Source organism: Pseudonaja textilis, chromosome 1 (genome assembly GCF_049901715.1).
Source record: "Pseudonaja textilis isolate UNSWEBS1 chromosome 1, rPseTex1.2, whole genome shotgun sequence".
NCBI lineage: Eukaryota > Metazoa > Chordata > Lepidosauria > Squamata > Elapidae > Pseudonaja > Pseudonaja textilis.
Window position 1 is genome coordinate 177,381,476 of NC_141990.1, and position 18,528 is coordinate 177,400,003.

General features: G+C 42.4%; 1 protein-coding gene across 2 annotated transcripts in view; it reads right to left on the minus strand.

Moving 5' to 3' along the window:
• Window positions 1-18,528, minus strand: part of NAB1 (NGFI-A binding protein 1) — a 57,705-nt gene that overhangs the window by 28,620 nt on the left and 10,557 nt on the right. The window contains exons 3-4 of one of the 2 annotated variants that reach the window (XM_026696892.2): window positions 8,163-8,296; window positions 6,665-6,716 (exon numbers count right to left, since the gene is read on the minus strand). The exons of the other annotated variant lie outside the window; for it this stretch is intronic. Of the exons in view, the coding sequence (XP_026552677.2) occupies window positions 6,665-6,716; window positions 8,163-8,296 (186 nt within the window). The remainder of the gene's footprint in view (window positions 1-6,664; window positions 6,717-8,162; window positions 8,297-18,528) is intronic. 2 annotated transcript variants of the gene reach the window in all.

The following is an 18,528-nucleotide window of genomic DNA, read 5'->3' on the forward strand; positions in this document are numbered from 1 at the left end:
GGGAAGAAAATAATGCATTTAAAGCATATTAAACCGTGTAAAATTCAAATACTAGAGGGAAGGGGAGATTTATCTGAATTAACACATGTGGCCAGCTGCCAAGCATCAGAAGCTTGAAAAATTGAAGCATGTCTATTTGGATCTATTTCAGGCTCGTATAAATAATGATAAGCTGTTAAAAACAAGAGTCAAAATGCATCCAGCAAAACTAAAATCAAATATATGTGTGGTGATATACTGATGTTCCTGGTAACATTTGTTATTTGTGACTGTAAAAAATACAAAAGAAGGAACACTGGAAATATATTTGGAAAGCTATGTAGTACACAGCACTACTAATTACTTTACTTAGATAGATAAATCTTATATGCAAGACTTTCTGTGCAGTGCAATATTGGAGTAAGTCCTTAAAGTGAGTATACAAATGAAAAAAACTTTCAAAGTGAGAACAATCAATGGAACAGCTTTCCTCTGGAAATTATGGGTGCACTATCAATGGAGTCTTCTAGAAGAGACTGGACAATAGGATCTCCTGCCATAGGCAGGGGTTTGTTTGGACTAGAATGGGCGTTGGTAGAATTTACCCTGAACGGCCTTTCTATCTATGCTGCGAGAGAGCCCAGGATGGGTTGACTTCTTCCCATGACGTCATTTAGCGGAGTCTGTACTAAGATATAAAAGCCAGCCCCCGGGAGAGACCCCAGCTTTGGTGAAGATACTTGACAGACTGAAAGGTGTCTCTGAAAGCACAAATGAATACAGAAATATGACTTACCCTCTCTGGACAAATCAAGGGAGGGGCTGGGGTCTCTCACAGCATAGATAGAAAGGGCGTTCAGGGTAACTTCTACCAATGCCCATTCTCCTCCATGCTGCATCGAGAGCCCAGGATGGGACATACCAAAGCTTGCATGTCCACAGGTAAGTCCTCGTCTGGCTCATCACACCGACTGTTGAACCATTCGTTGAAGCACCTGTCTGCCAAAGGTTGCAGTTGCCGAGGCAAAGACATCCAGACAGTAGTATCTGATGAAAGGAGACGGAGATCTCCACGTGGCCGCATGACAGATCTCCTCCAAGGGTGCTTGGGTCGCTCAGGCAGCCGAAGTGGCTGCGTTTCTGGTAGAGTGCCCCGTCAGACCTTGAGGAACCGGAAGGGCCGCAGCTTTGTAGGCCTGCTCAATGCAAGATCTGACCCACCAGCTAATAGTAGGAGAAGAGGCCTTGTGCCCCAAGTGAGAAGGGAAAAGGAAACAAAATGGCTTCTGACTTCCTGAAGGAAGTGCGCTTAATGTATATTCTAAGAGCCCTACCTACATCTAGCGAGTGCCACTGCTGCTCTAAGTCATGGTGCGGGAGGGGGCAGAAGCCAGGCAACATAATGTCCTGGGACCTGTGAAACAGGTGTTAACCCTTGGAATAAATGAGGGGTCCAGACTGAGGACAACCCTATCATTGTGAAAGGAACAAAGGTCCTGTCTGATAGAAAGAGCAGCGAGCTCAGATACCCGCCTGGGGTGAGGTGATGGAAACGGGGAACACTACCTTCAGAGTCAGGAAACGGAGAGACAATGTTCCAAGGGGTTCAAAAGGGGGCTTTGTAAGGGCATAAAGGACCACATGTAGATCCCAGGAAGGATACCTGTGAACCACCGGAGGGTGCAGGTTGGAAGTTCCTTTCAAAAACCTCCTGACTGAAGGGTGATGGGATAAGGAAGGAAGCGAACCCCATGAAAGAACTGAGGAGAGGGCTTCAACTTGCCTGCATAAGGTGTTGAGGGCCAAACCTTTCTCCAGATTATGCTGAAGGAATCTAAGAACCTCTGCCAACTGGGCTAAAGCGGGAGAGAGAGACCCTCCCTAAGGCACCATCGGGAAGGTCCTTCCAGGTGGCATCATAGATGTGCCTTGTGGGAGGTTTGCGAGATGCCAGGATAGTGATGATGACCCTTTCAGGAAGATCAGCCACCTCTAGCCACTGCCACTCAAGTGCCACATGGTCAGGTTGAGCCACTGGGGCTCCGGGTGGAGCAGAATCCCCTGATGAAGGGAGATTAGATGGGCTGGGATCCTCCAAGGAGAAGCCAACGACAGGTTGACCAGGTCCACAAACCAGGGCATCCTTGGCCAATAGGGTGCCAGGAGGAGGAGCTACGCTTGTTCTTCCAACATCTTCTGAATTACTGCCGGAATGATAGGAATGGGGGAAAGGCATAGAGGAGACTTTTGGGCCATCTGCACCGAAGGGCATTGGTCCCCTCCGCTCCCTGGCAAGGAAACCTGGTGAAGAATCTGGTGACCTGGGCAATTTAGGGAGTGGAGAAGATCCACTTCCAGTGTTCCGAATCTGAGGGAAAGGTCCCTGAGTAGAGAAGGAGGAATAGACCATTCTGCCTGGTTGACTGGACTCCTGCTGAGCCAGTCGGCCTGGGAGTTGTTGATCCCAGAGAGGTGGTCCGCCGAGATCAACAACAGGTGTTGCTCTGCCCATAACCCCAACCATAGAGCCTCTCCCATGAGGGCTCTGGACCTCGTTCCCCCCCCCCACCAGTTGACATGAGCCATGGCGGCCATGTTGTCCATAAGGACTAGAACATGAGAGCCGGTCACTGAGTGCCTGAAATGCTTGAGAGCTAGAGAAATGGCTCTGAGCTCTAGCCAATTTATGGGAAGGGCCTGCTCTGACCTGGACCAAGGTCCTGAGCTATCTGGCCCTGCATATGGGAACCCCAACCCAGGAGGCTGGCATCAGTGGTTATCACTACCCTGTCTGGGACCCTGAAAAGAAGTCCCTTCCAGATTAACAGGGAACACCACCAATTGAGAGATCTCCGGATTTGTGGCGGGAGCGGGACATTGATGGATGAGTGGCTGGTTCCTGCTCGTTAGTAGGGAAGCAGGAACCATTAGAGTGGACAGGAGTGGAAAAATCCATGGCTCTGGAGATATGACAGGGTAATTTGCAGATCCTGGTGGGCTGCATGGATGAAGGAGGACAGAATCAAAATGTTGTCCAAGTAGCATTGGATCCTCACTGAAACAGAAAGCAGAGATGCCATCAATGCTGCCAGAACCTTCGTGAAGACCCTTGAAGCCAATGAGAGGCCGAAGGGAAGTGCTCGATACTGGTAATGGGTATTCTGATAACAGAAACGGAAAAACTGGCAATGATGAGGCCAAATGGGGATGTGGAGGTAAGACTCCAGGAGATCAGTGGAAGAGATCGCTCTCCTGAACACTCTCTAAAATAGAATGCAGACTCTGCATTTTAAATAGCCTGCATTTTACAAATTGGTTGAGAAATTTTAAATCCAGGATGGTTCGCTACCCCCCCCTGAGGCTTTGGGAATGATGAAAGTCAAGAATAAAGCCCACGTCCCCATTGAGAGGGGGGAACAGGTTTGATTTGGGGGGGGGTGCATTAGGAAGTGCAATTGTAATCCTGACCTAATAGTGCTGAGCACGTAGGCATCCACCATTGACTCCTCCCATTTGGAGGCAAAGAAGGCTAGGCGACCTCCGATGAGTGAGGAGAACGAGGGATTACTTAGAGCGATGGCGGGAACGACCCCCACCCTCCCGAAAGGGCTGTTTACCAGTATAAGGAGCTGGGCGATAGTCGACTCTCTTCCCAGAGGAAGAGAGAATTTTAGGTTTATCTCTGGTTTTGATGAGATAAGGTTCCAGAGCATCGCCAAAAAGCTTATCGTGAATGGAACTGAAACCAGCTTCCATTTACGGCGTGACTCCGCCTGCCAATTTCTGAGCCATAACAGTCTTCTTGCTGCTACTGAAGATGCCATGGCCCTAGATGCAAATTTGGCCAAATTGAGTGGCATCTGCAGTGAATTCCGCCGCTGTGATTCTTATTAAGGCCTTGGTGAGACCAAAGGTCAGATGTAGGCAATCTAATCTGGAGTTGGTGTAGCCCACGCGTGAGTGCCAGAAAATGGGAACGAGGCCAGAACTGGAATGTCAACAGAAGGCACTGCCAGGGAATTGTCCAGGGCTGCGCTGACGTTGTAGAAACACTTATCCAGAGAAGGCGGGAGAGGACCTGCCGAAGGGGAAGCGCACTGTTCCTTGACCATGTCCAGGAACAAAGTGGGAAAAGGCAAAACCTCTGCATACACTACAGGCTTGGAGAAGAATGAGTCTCCCTGGCTAGAGGGAATTCCTTGTGGCTCGGGAGCCACTTCCTCTGGCGACAGCTTGGCAGTGACCAAGGCCATGCTGAGTAATGGCCTGAAGAGAGAAGGACTGAAGACCAATGCAGAGGATGTCTCCTCTGGGCGAGAGTCCTCTTCCTCTGAAGACTTTGGTCAAAGGTCTCGCCCGCTTCATGTTCTAAACGAGAGGAGTAACTGTGTTCAGATGGTGAAGCCCTTCCCTCCTCATCAACCTCCTCCCATTCTGGTAGAGAAGAATGGACCCTGAGGTCCTGGGGTCTGTGTAAATCAGGGTGATGAGGCAACTTATAGATTGAGAAGGGAGAAGGGCCTGAACTCTTTCCGGAGGTCGAAGGATTTGCTTGAAGCCTTCAGCCAATCCCTGCCTAATGGCCAAAGAGACAACATCTTGGATATCCCCTGGTCTATGCTCAAAGGTAGGGGCAGAAGGCCGAAGGCCCATTGCTGAGAGAGTGAAGGTGGCTACAGGCCTAGATTGAGAAGAGGTTCGAGGTCTGGATTGAGGGGGAGGAGCATAGGGCCCAGAAGCCTGTTGGAAATAAGGCCCAGATCTTCTTAGATCCTGAGGATCATTGTACTGCAAAAGCCTTAGGAGACCAGGACAGAGGATGGAAAGGCTCAAAGATAACTTCTCCTCCCCTGGGAATGCTTGGCTGGGGCCCACAGGTATCACCTGAAACATGCTGTAGTTGCACTCCCTTCTGTTGAATAGTTCTGTTGAACTGCCTCTCTAGGGCTGCATGTCTGCGCTTTTCTGCCCTCAACTCAGCCTGAGTTGCCTGCTTAGGGGCTAGAGCCTTAGCTCTGATTTTGAGCCTTAGCTCTGATCCACCTCCCTCTGGACTGATTGGGTGTGTTGCCTACAACATTTTCTCTTATTGGCTTAAGAGACTGTTCCATTGGGGGGGGACGACTCTGCCTGACCCTTAGCTTGCTACATTTGAAGAATAAAGGCTCTTACGACGGAAAGAAACTGTTTGTAAATTTTTTGTATTAAGCCCCTTAGGGTATAAATTGGCCCCCAGGCTTACAAAATGGCCGCTCACCTCGGAAAGCTTCAATCCAAGATGGCCATTGACTATGGGAAACAGGCTCCGAGATCGAAGAATTTCTCCTTAGGCTATAAAGAGCTCCGAGTGAAGTCAGCAAAGGAAAGGGCAGCCTCTGGCCACACGATCAGCTGGCTGACGCTGGTATCAGTTTGCCAATCGCTTTTTACAACCACTCAAACCGCAGGCATGGGGGAGGTCTACAGACACTGCCCAACTTGCCTGAACAGCACTCTGGCAACGCTGCTCCTAATGCTGCAGGAGAGAGAGAGCCCTGCTCTCCTGGAAGAGCAGCTGCCCAGATCCTGAGAGCTGCTGAAGCGAGGAAAAAAGGTACTGAAGATCACTGGTGAGTGCTATCTACAGAACCTCAGCTGGCTGAAGCTGTTACTTGTTTGCCGATCGCTTTTTACGACCACTCAAACCACAGGCATGGGGGAGGTCTACAGACGCTGCCCAACTTGCCTGAACAGCGCTCTGGAAACGCTGCTCCCAACGCTGCAGGAGAGAGAGAGCCCTGCTCTCCTGGAAGAGCAGCTGCCCAGATCCTGGGGGCTGTTTGAAACGAGGAAAAATGGCACTGAAGATCGCTGGTGAGTGTTAATCTAACAGAAGCTTTCAGAGACACAGCTACTGACTGAAAGGAGCTGAGTCAAAAGCTGGGGTCTCTTCCGGGGGCTGGCTTTTATATCTTAGTACAGACTCAGCTAAATGACGTCATAGGAAGGAGTCAACCCATCCTGGGCTCTCGATGCAGCATGGAGGAGAATAACTTTTAAGATTCCTTCCCACCCTGATGTTCTATATTCTATACTGTTGAAAAATCATCAATAGTGTTGATAGAAATAAGTTTTAATTATGTGTTTTTCTTCACCCCAACTCCTTCTTTTAGCCCATTTTGTTGAGTTGATTTGAGAGTGTGTGACTAGCCCGAAGTCACCTAGCTGGCTTTCATGCCTGAAGTGGGACTAGAACTTACAATCTCCTGGTTTCTAGGACAGCACTTTAACCACTACATCAAACTGATTCTTAATTATCATAAAAACAATCATTTTAACCTAACATTTTTTTATATATTATTGAGAAGTTACTTGAATTGATTTTCATTTTAAATATCTTACACCACTTTTTAAGGCAAAGATAGTTTACAAGTTCATTTTTATAAATAGACTAAAAATAATGCCATCCTACTCCATTTTCTTTCTCCAATGGACTTCACAAACGTCTTCCCATTATTTGTGATGATAATCACCATCTACAGAACCTTCATAAAATAGCCTTGGGAAAATTGGATTCTATTTACTTCAGAATATTTCTGGGAATATTTTAGGGAAATAGGTATCTTGGTGAAGTGACCTGTTTGTTTCCTCTTACAAGTCAGTTTTAGTAGCCACAGCTAGATAGAAGAAGTTAAAAGTACAATACCTCTATCTTAATTCTTTTTGGTGACAGTTCATCCCTTTCTCCACATTTAGACCTAGGAGATGAAAACATATATATTTTTAACAGGAATGTGTGCATATGTTTAGAAAAACTATTGCAAAACATCTGCCTTGGAAATTATGCCTCTCTGAATTTATCTTCATTTAATTTATTCATTAGCTTCTTTGTTCATTTGCACAAAGTTTATGCTGTCTCAATCTGGGAGTCTTTAATTTTAAGACAGCTTCACAGTTAGGCAATGTACATGTAATGGCCTTGAGAGACAAGAGGAAGAGCTGCTACCAAGACAGTGGCCAGATAAAAGAAACTTAACTTTGGTGTACGTATAACTCTAACTTGAGAAAACATCTCAGACAAAACTCTCCCTAGTTCTTATGGAGATAAAGGGAGGGAAGGGGAAGCACATCGAGACTTCAAGGTAGACCAGACTAGGGAAGGTCTTGTCTAAACACTGTTTCATGTTACAGTTCTACTCTGAACTCAGGTTTCTTTTAACTGAACACCGTCTTGGTTGGGACTCTTCTTCCTGTCATTTAAAGCCTTTCCACTAGCACTGGATTGCACCATCTAGGGCAAGGGGAAAGAAAGTGACTTCCTATAAGCAATCCTCCCTAAACATATGACAGATAAGAAAGATTTTTACCCTCTCTGGAAATACTCAAATAGTCTTCTGACCAAAAAAAGGTATTTAAAAAAAGTGCTGTGGATATGTAAATGTTTCCATGTTCCCAGTGGTGGGATTCAAATAATTTAACAACCGGTTCTCTGCCCGAATGATTTCTTCCAACAATCAGTTCACCAAACTGCTCAGACACTTAACAACCGGTTCTCCCAAAGTGGTGCGAACTGGCTGAATCCCACCACTGCATGTTCCCAACAAAGAAGTATGACGCAGTTGTTTACAGTTAAATTGTCTAATTCCCTCTGCTCAAAAAAGGCTGAGATAGGACACAGAATGGTGTCAAAATATATTAACATTCTCAGTGTAGCAAGAACGCATCAGCATTCACACCTCCCATCCGGTTCATACATTTGTATGAGGCCTGTGAAACCATAAACTGACCATAAGGCAGAAAGATTGTAAACTGATTTCTAATACTTCGTGATGTACCCATTTCAAGTTAAGTTTATTTATTTATTTATATTTATTTGTCAAAAGCTTACAATATAGCAGAAACAAAAATAAACATAAGTTTAAATGCAAGAAATAGGAACTAATAATTGGGGACAATAGGACAGGGATGGTAGGCACGATTGTGCACTTATGCACGTCTGTTACAGACCTCTTAGGAATGGGGTGAAGTCAATAGGGGTTAGTTTGAGGGTAAAGAAGTGAGGGTTTGAGCAGGTGACAACAGAATCAGGTAGTGAGTTCCAGACATTGACCACTCTGTTGCTGAAATCGTAGTTCCTGCAATCGAGTTTGGAGAGGTTTACATTTAGTTTATATCTGTTGTTTTTTTAAAAAAATGTAGCTTACTTGGTGGTCCGGTAAGTGTACTTGTATGTAACTTCTCGAGAGATCTGCCGTGCCAGAGCAAAGAGTTCATCCCTCCGGGTTAATAGTGCATTATCCTTGACACATAACTGAGCAGCTGCTTCATTTACTGTGAGCTAAAAAAACAATATACAAAAAAACATTGGCTCATTAGCATAACAGTCCTGGAAAAATGATCTAACTCTATAATACCTGCGGCACTGCTCAAAACATTAGCTATAGGAAGCTGGATGGCTGTCTTCAGCTTTGTTACTAATTTCTAATAACTTTTTTCCTGGAAGGAAGCAGTCTTTCCAACTCACTCACCCAACAGGTCTTAAGTTTACTTAAAAAAAAATAAATTAGTATTTATAATAGATACCTACTGAAACTATTTAATATCAACAAAACATAGTTCTCACTGAGAGTAAGGCTATTTTTTAAGAAAGTCTAGACTTACTTGACAGTAATTATGTGCCAGTATATAAGTAAACAATGATGGAAAGTAATCAGATTTTCGAGATCCAATTTTTGTTAGAATCATGTCCATCAACTATAGCCAAATGCAAAATAACCTTACATTCAATTAATGATAGTTAGGGAAGGTGCCAGCTTTGGAAGCCATAGTAACACCAGACGCTTCCACACTGCCACATTCTTGAGCCTGGGAAAAGTGGGGTGGAATTTCTTGGAGTGTATGTGGTTAGACATAAAAGCATTCTTCTTCTAAGTCAAGGTCATGTTATTCTGCACCTGGGTGAAGGGATGTCTCAAGTTGGGATAGGTGGTGATTGGGGCATATGATGCAATGATGGGCGCAGGGGGTGGTTTCGTAGTTTTTACTTATTGCAAGGAAACCCAGAACTTTCAGATTTGGTATTTTCCAGATATGCCAGTTTACTACCTAAATAAAACAGAACTTTTGAGAGGATGTCTGTCTCTGAGTTATTTGTTGGGAGTGGAGGTTTTGTGGAATGCTGAAATGATCTTGGCTAAAGCTCTGAACTCACTATTTAAACTCTCTTCAAAACTTCCAAGCAGTTTTACTTTAGATTAATATTCATGAGCTTATTTCCAAAAAATTTAACAAGTGTAATATGAGTTTAGTTAGGGTTTTAGCGCTGAATCACTAAAAAAACCCCACTTCTGCTTTATCTTCTAGCAGTTTTCAATACCTCCTGGACCATGTGCAAAGGCTGGCATTTGGGGTGGGGAATGACCATTCTCAGGGGGTTTCCTCCTTCCAAAGCGGGTGGATCCAATCAAGTGTAATTGAAGGGGAGGGGAATCAAGCCCTCCACTACAAAAGGCTGCATAGATTGACACTTACCCACCGCTTATTTAATATCTACCTAAATTACTGGTGAAGGTCATTCACTGGCATGGAATCCAAATATCATCAATACCTAGCTGATACTTAGTTGGATATCTTAACTCCAGCCCAGACAAGGGATGTGTTGGATGTTCTATCACGATGTCAGGAAGCTGCAGAGGTTTGGATGGGAAAGAACAGATTTTAATTTAATTCTCACAAAACAGAGTAGCTTAACCGAATGGCCTAACCCCCATTCAGTGCTGGCTTGTAATCTGTGTTCCTCGATTCACAGTTCCTGCTTGAAGGACAGGTGGCAGCTGTGGCTAGGAAGAGCTTCGAACAGGTCTACCTTACGTACCTGTTGCTGCTTTAATTGCAGAGAGAGAAGCTTTATGCATAGTTATTCAGGTTCAATCATCTCCTATTTAGATTTCTGCAATATGTTCCATATGAAGCTACCCCTTGAAGACCCTGAAACTGGCTGAGAATGCAGCCGCTTGAGAGGTTTTGGGCACAAGGCAAAATACTGTATTCTGAGAGCTACAGAGCATTTTCCTTCCAGGTATAATCAAAGATGCTACTTGTCAGTTTTAAAGCTTTTCTTTCTTGGCTAATGACCTGGATATTAGTGTAACCTTCCTCTGGGCCCTTACCCTTAAGAAATATCGCTGCAAGGATTCTTGGATCATGCTTGCTTTTTAAATGTATCTTGGGGGATTTTTGCTTATATGTTCTATGTTTCTATAAATAAATAAACAATTCAGAAAGCTACATGCATTCATCAAGGCCTTGTGGTTTCAGCAGACAATTAAGTGTATTTCAGTTGGATTCTGATGTGGAGAAATTTAGTGTTGTATTGTTAAGCTTTCATTTCAAATAATACCATATTGTGGTTTTCAAGATCAGCCAGATACGATTGGAGCAACATGTACAGGTAGTCCTTGACTTACAACAGTTCATTTAATGACTGTTCAAAGTTACAACGGCACTGAAAAAAAGGAACTTATGAACATTTTTCAGAGTTATGACTTTTGCAGCAGCCCTACGATCATGTGATCAAAATTCAGATGCTTGGCATTTATGACTGCTGCTGTGTCCAAAGGTCATGCAATCCCCTTTTGCTACCTTTTGAAAAGCAAAGTCAATGGGGAAGCCAGATTCACTTAACAACCGGGTCACTAACTTATCAACTGTAGGGACTGACTTAACCCTGTGCGAGAAATGTTGTAAAATGGGGCAAAACTCACTGAACAAATGACTCACTTAACAACATAAATTTTGGACTCAAGTGTAGTCGTAAGTCGAGGACTACCTGTATAGTAAGGGTGAATGCAGTGCTTTAGGATAGAATTTGTAAACTTTCACTTCATATTGTTCAGATATCTAAAATAAGAAAGCAGAAAATGGAAAATGTAATATTTATAAGAAGAACCAGTTTAGGTGTAGGGGTTAAAGCGCCAGACTAGGAATTTGGAGACCAAGACTTCCAGTCCTGCACCAGGCACAAATCTTAGAAGAGTAACCTTTTAAGAAAATTGCAAGGACTTGTCCAGGGAGTTGCCAGGAGTCACATTCTCAAAGGCACAACAAACAAACAAAACATTGACAAGGGTAGCAAAAATATGACAATCATCGTATTTTGTTAAGTGCAGGAATTTTCAGAATGAATTGCAAGCAAAATAAGCAAGATTTGCCAATATTACATATTTTATCATATGTGCTAATTTCTGTAGTCATTGCCTGTAATCTTAAACTTCCTTAGAAATTGAAATGTAAATAAATCAGAATAATTATAAATAAGTGCTTCATATTAAGTTTTTATTATTATTAATATATTTATGAAATTGGAAATATGCAAAGTTTGTATGACAGCATATGCATATGTAGGAGGATGCTTATAATTGTATTGTGCCCTGTGATGACCCAGGGTGGGATACAAAAGCAACAAAGTCAAAAAAGCAGGTGAAGTCCCTTTAATTCCTTCAACTTGGCTTTAAAGGTCCAATTATCATTGATTGGAGAAAAAACTCCCCCACAAACAGTTGCGAAAAGGAACAACTTCCATTCAAACTCAAAATACATATAAATTATAAATAGAAAAAACAACAACATAAACCACACTGAAGAATTAATGAGACAAGGCAGGATAAGAGCTTGAAGATGTCCACAGATATCGAAATACACACACTGGGAAGAACGCCAGAACTCAGATAAGAACTGACAGACTAGAAATATTTTCACACTTTGCTTCCAGCACTGGCCCATGCACAGTTTATCCTTTTAAACAGTCCTCACAGCTGCAGCCCATGGAGGGTATCAAGGCCCTTTCTTCATGTTTCTCCCTTATCCGCTCCTCCCTGCGTGCCCTAAGATGAAGAGGGGATGGGCCTGGATCTTCCTCTGAATGCCCAGCCAGTCTGCCCTTTGCCAGTTTCCTCCACAACCTCCAGAGCCACATTCCCAGTCCCTGTTGGCTGTTCCACCTCTCCCTCGGAGTCAGATTCTAATAGAGGCATGACAGTGCCCTCTTACAGTGGAGCTGAAAATACTTTACAGGTTTATCATTGTACCCAAGCAATTACTGTGGGCCAGAACTACCTCCTTGGAACTTTATAACCAACAAAACAACATTATCCACTGTTACTAGTTTTCACATTAAGAACATGCTAAAACTCTTACATTTTTTGAAAATAAATCAAATTTCTAAATCTTACAGTGAAGACACTTGTGTGATCAGCACTAAGAAGTGTCCAAAAGTTTTCTGCCCACTTCAAATCCTGATACTAATATATATGATTTGTAATACAGAATTACTTAATCAATGGTCTTAGTGGAAGTTTAAACATGCATAAACTTCCCAGAATAAATAAGAACAACCAATGCATACAATAAAATTTGTTTCAGTCAACATTCCTCTTCCACCATGGTGCAACAGCCTTTGTAAATAATGACTGGTAAGCAGAAATTCACATACTTTGTGTGTGATTCAAGTAGCTTGATAGCCTAGAACAAATGATTATATTGGCAAGGGTGAGGGAAACAGAAGTAGGGATAACGTGAATGGACAGAATGAAGATTACAAGACTGTCTTTCAAAGATTGACAAATTTATTAGCAAAGACAGGATGCTATTATGAACAATCTGTTTTGTTGACACCTAAGAAACCAGAAATATGTCATATTTTTATACAAATTCAAACATAATTCTTTTTAATTTCTTATCTTTATTCCAACATGTTCAAGTGCTCGTTTCTTTTCAAAACCAGTATTTAATCAGAACACTAATTTATATGAAAGAAGAGAGGAAGCAACTGAAGCAATGACATCTATCTTACACCTAACTATATCATCAGAAATAGTCTACGGAATTTCAGTGCTGCCAAAAATGTATAAAATAAGCATGAACAAAAGTATTATTATAACTGCAGATTTGACAATCTATTAAGAAAGAGCTAATAAAATGAAATGGCTAAAATGGCTTTACATTAAGCCTCACTAAAATAACAAATTACACTCTTGTTAATATTCTATTTTAAGAAATAAAGTTTTAGGAAAGTTAAATGCTTAACTTGATTCATCTAACCAGGAATGGAAATGACAGTAAGACTAGACTACCAATTTAAGAATTTCAATGCACAAGTAATTTAATTTTGTAACGAACAATTTAATTTAGGGAAGAGTTTTTTCCCCTTACATAGAACATGAATTAGAATGTAAATTAATTTTACTGATCCTATGAGGAAAAACCTTTGCCTCACAGCTGGATAACAAAAAAATGGCTTGTTTTCTGAAAATGCTGTGGGGACATTTAGAAGAGTTGGAGCAAGCAGAAAATAATTTATTAATCAGGAAATACCATATTTTTCAGAGTATAAGACGCTCCAAAGTATAAGACACACCTAGCTTTTGGGGAGCAAACAAAAATTTGCCTCTGCCTCCCAGCAATTTGCCTCTTTGCAGCAAACAGCCTCTGAGTCCTCCATTTTTGGCCTGTTTCAGGTGGCGGGGATCAGAATGGGCAGAAAACGGGGCATGCAAAGGCCAAAAACAGGATGTGGAGGCCAAAAATGGGGCGCGCGGAGGCGAAATAGGCAATGGCAATCCCTGCAGCCTGAAACAGCTGATCATGGGGAGGCCAATCCAACTGACAATCAGCTGCTTGTGCTAATCAGGCTGTGCTGAAGCTGAAACTAGCTGTTTGCTCTTTGCTGCAAGGAGGCAAATTGCTGGGAGGCTGAAAGGTGGGGGCTGGTGGGTGGTCAGGGCTTCAGCAACATTTGCTGTATAAGACACAAGAGATTTCCACCCAGTTTTGTGGGGGGGCGTCTTATACACCAAAAAATACAGTAATTTTCACCTTGGTACTATGTGAGCATGATTATTTCATTACTAGACTAGGTAACATTGTCAATATACTGAGTGTGGGGTTTGCTTTCTGTTTATATATAGTAGCATGCCCTGTTGTTGCCCTGTTGTCACAGATTAACACCAGACAAACAGACAGAAAACAAGACCCTAATTGAAGAGCTACCAAGAAGAAAACTACCCCCCCACACACACACACACTAGCACTGAAGATGTTAATGAAATGTCTGCAAGTAAACAACCAAGCTCTGAAAGAACCAAGGAGTCTATAGTTCAACACTAAGCTACATATATTCCATTCTATTGATACTTTCCCATAGAATTAATAAATAAAATGTACCTCTGCTTGATTCTAAATAGAGTCACAAAAAGAATCCTCTGTAATTCAAGTATTTCAGATCTAATTTATTTAATAATGCATAATTCAACAAATCTTGACTTAGCATGATTTGTGAACGTAGTCAATACATGAGACATCTTACTTGGTATCTGGAGTCTGTGATAATCCAGATGGGGAACAACAGCTTTCAGTTGAACCCTTGCGAGATCAAGTAGGTTTGGATGTGGGGGCCTGACGGTTCTAGAGCTATCACCTTTAGTGTTAGATGGGATTAGACAACCCCAAACTGGCCCCGTGCATAATCCTGGTCTCCTGGACTCAACAAATCCTGCCTGAACAGCAAATGGCAATTGCAACTAGAAGGGCCTTTGCGCAGCTTCAAGTTGTGCATCAGTTATACCCATTCTAGATCAGGAGTCTCAGCTTATAGTTAATTATGTTCTGGTCACCTCCTGATTGGATTACTGTGATGCCCTTCAAAGGTATCCAAAAGTTTCAGTTGATGCAAAATACAATGGTATAAGCAGTTATATATGCTGATAAAAGAGCACATTATGTATCTTGTCTGCGAGCTGTGTTAGTTGCTACTGTTTCCCTAAAATATGATTTACCCTGAAAGTAAGTCTTAGCTTGATTTTTGCACACGTGCCCAATATAAAACCTACCCCCCACCCCCCAAAAAGCCCTAATTAAGATCCCACCCACTCCAGAGTACACGGGTAAAAATTAAGCTAGGGTGGGGATGGGGTGTGTGTGGAGCTGCCATACTACTTACTTTTGGACCATTGTAACCAGGCCTCACACACCCCGACACCTGCCTTGAGAGCCCATTTCCTCTGCCGCCAGCAAAGCTGGCAAGGCTTTTCTGAAGACCTCTGTAACTGACAACAAAGCTCCAGATCGATCTGCAGCTCTGCTGTCAGCTAAAGGAGCTTTCAGGAAAGCCTTGCCAGCCACAGCAGTAGTAGTTCCTGAAGGTCTCTGACAGTGAAAAGCGACACACGCAAATGAGGTTAGCCAGTGGATGACATGCCTGAAAGTAAGACCTGGTGCCTTTTTTGGTGACAAAAAAAAATATAAGACGGGGTCTTATTTTCAGGGAAACATGGTAGTATGCTTCCAGGTCCAATTCAAGGTGCTCAGTTGACCTTTAAAGGCTTTCATGGCATGAAAATGGGCTATCTGAGGAACTGTCTCTGATTATATTGGCTTATCCCATCAAATTTAACAAGGGCGGCATACTGCAGGTCTTGTCGCTCAGGGCATGTCCCAAGAGAGGAGGCTTCTTTGCCCTGCACCCACCTTAAGGGACATTCTTCCCCCTGACGTCCCCAAATGAGGTCAGCTCGATCCTTTATTTTTTCATAAGTAAAACTTGCTGCCTCAGGCCTGCTGGGTCTCAGGCAGTGGTGGTATGGTACCGGTTCGGACCGTTTGAACCGGTAGTAAAAAAAACTACCAGTTCACCTGAAGCCGTAATAAAAATAACTACCCGTATGGCCGAACCGGTTCCTCTGATGGTCAGCTGAGAGGATAAAAGAAGCGACAAGTGTATGGGTGGGTTAAGAGGGTCTCCTAGCTTTTCGTTTCTTCCTCCTCTCAACTGATTGGTGTTAGGGGCATGCATGCACATGTTAGGGGTACAAGCGCAATCACCCACTGAACCGGTAGCAACCAAGGTAGGAACCCACTACTGGTCTCGGGGACCAGTAAGATCTTGAGTGGGTTCCATTACTGATCAAATCTTGTGTGTGCTTTGTACTTCAACTTTTTTGACATGTTTACTGTTTTACATTTTTTTGCTGTACACTGACTAGAGTTACTTCTTGCGAGATAGGCAGCCACATAAACTTGATAAATAAATGTGATAAATAAATACATAAAGTAACAGAGGTGTTCGCGTTTAAATCTTTTAAGAGTTCTGCAAATTTTTACCATCACGAGAAACAGAATGTTTATTTCGTGATCAATTAAATTTCCAATAAGCTGAAATTTTAAACTGAAGCCTGAAGCCAGTAATCACTGAAATGCATTCCAAGTCAGCCAATTCCCTCTAAAACTCTAAAGCTGTCAACAATTGACCAAATTAGCACCATTACTCCAACTGTCATTTCACCCTCCCATACTAAAACAGATGCTGTGGTCCTCATGAAGATAGAAATAATTACTGTCACTTAGCTCACTTAATTCTCTTGCAAATAAGAAAGAGGTATTTTAAATAACACTTCTGGTTTACATTCTACCTATTTTAATAAGAGAATGAATTAAAATATATTCATTCGGGTATAAAAAAAATCTTATTCCACTTCCCCCCAAAATAAAACTTAATCATTTTTATTATTAATTAATAATGTTTAATAATATTTTTTATTATCAAACATTTAATGTTTCATAAATAGAAAATACAGAAACATTGTGTGTGCTTGTATGTCACATTCTTCAGTGAAGAATTTCTATGTTAATTGACAGAATTTGTGACAGCCAACTCTTTTAGAACTTTTTTTTCACATGTCCTACATTTAGAATGAGATAGATTTTTCCTAACAGTCAAATGGACAGAAATTTAGGCCATCAGCTCAAAAATATCTACATGTTCAAATCAATCTAGTTTCCCCAATATTGGACAATCATGTTTATAAAGAGAAGTAACATGGATTGCAAAAACTGTGTTGCAAACACCCTGGAATCTGCTTAAATAGGTTTTGGTTACATATAACACATGTAAATACACTGTTTTCCACAATAGCAGAAATTTATTCTTCTGAATAAGCAAAATGCACGATAGTGGAGGAAGGAGTTCCTTTCTCATTCTAGAAGTAAAAATTAACTAAAATATGCATGGCATGGTCCTGCAAATTACCAGATATCCCCCACCCCACCCCCTTGTCTCTGAGATATTGCAACCTTTGTCTCTAAAGACAAAAGTTACGCAAGAAGACTGAACAACCAGTATTGGTTGTACACAAAAATATCAAAAAGATGGGGTTCTCTTCAACTATCTATAGAGAAGCCATCACTAGTGGGACAAACCAAATAATGGTTGGAAATCAGAAGAAATGAAAGAGGAAAGTTTATTAGAACCACTTGGAGAAATTTAATGCAAGACGAAGTTCTCATTCTCTATATACATTCATATTAAATTACTGGATTATTAAGATTGCTTCAGAAAACTATCTGCCCTGCAAATTTGCAAGTCAACAAAATAACTAGAGAAAGCTCATTAATACTGAGAGTGGGGAAAGATGGTGTCTGATATAGAGGAGAAATTCATGTTGTAGATCCTCCCACAACCTTAAATGGGAGGGAGAAGACGAAGAGCAAGCATTCTGTGTATTCCTTCCATGGCTACTTTTATTTATCCTTCCTTTGGTAAATAAGACTGTGTTTTTCATAGCAAAGCAGTTATGTAAATCATCTTAAATTCTGATGAGTTTGTTGCTCAGAAGTGAAGTAATGTAAAAATATGTAACAAGTAAAATAGGGCACATTTTTCAAGGTTTGTGATCCATTAAAAAAAAATAGACCAGAAAAAGAAATATTTGTTGGCTCTGAATTGTTATTTTACTGCAATAAGCTGCATTTTTTATGGAGATCATATGAAAGAAATAGCCTTTGGTTTAGCCCAGTGGTTGCCAACCAGTGGGCCAGGGATCACTGGTGGTCCACAAGAAAATTTTGGTGGTCCTCAGAGAAATGTCACTCCCAAAGCAATTAATCCAGGCTGTGCGGGAACACAAGGCTGCGCCGTCCACATGGCCCCTGGAAGGCTTGCATCACTTGCATTGCGAGCAACACAAGATAGTGAGGGGAGGGGGGGGAAGGGCAGAGGGGGGAACTTACCCCATGCACCTCGCCTGGCCATCAGGCTGCTTCTTTCCGCTTCTTTCTTCTTCTGCTTTTGGCTGCATGCAAGGAAAGCAGCAAGTCTTTTTTTCTCGTCTCCAAACTCTGCCAGAAATGAGTCTTTAGGACCCTGCAAGGCATCCTGCTCCAAAAGGCTGCACCGGCACGACAAGTCTCAAAAAGACTCATTTCTGGCAGAGTTTGGGGGAGAAAAAGAAAGACTTCTGCTGCTTTCCTTGCCTGAAGCCAAGAGTCTCTCTCTTTCTCTCTTCCCTTGAGAACGCAACTGGAGACAATATCCTGCAATCCCAAATAAAGAATGATCGATTGGTAGGAAAACGGGGTGGGGAATTTTCCTGCAGACTTTTTGGGGGATTTTCCCAGAGTCTCTGGTCCGCAGGATTCAAAATTATGAGTTTGGAGGTCCCTGAGGTCCAAAAGGTTGGCAACCCCTGGTTTAGCCCATCAGCTTGAAACTACTGTTTACTAGCAATGACATAACCGCAG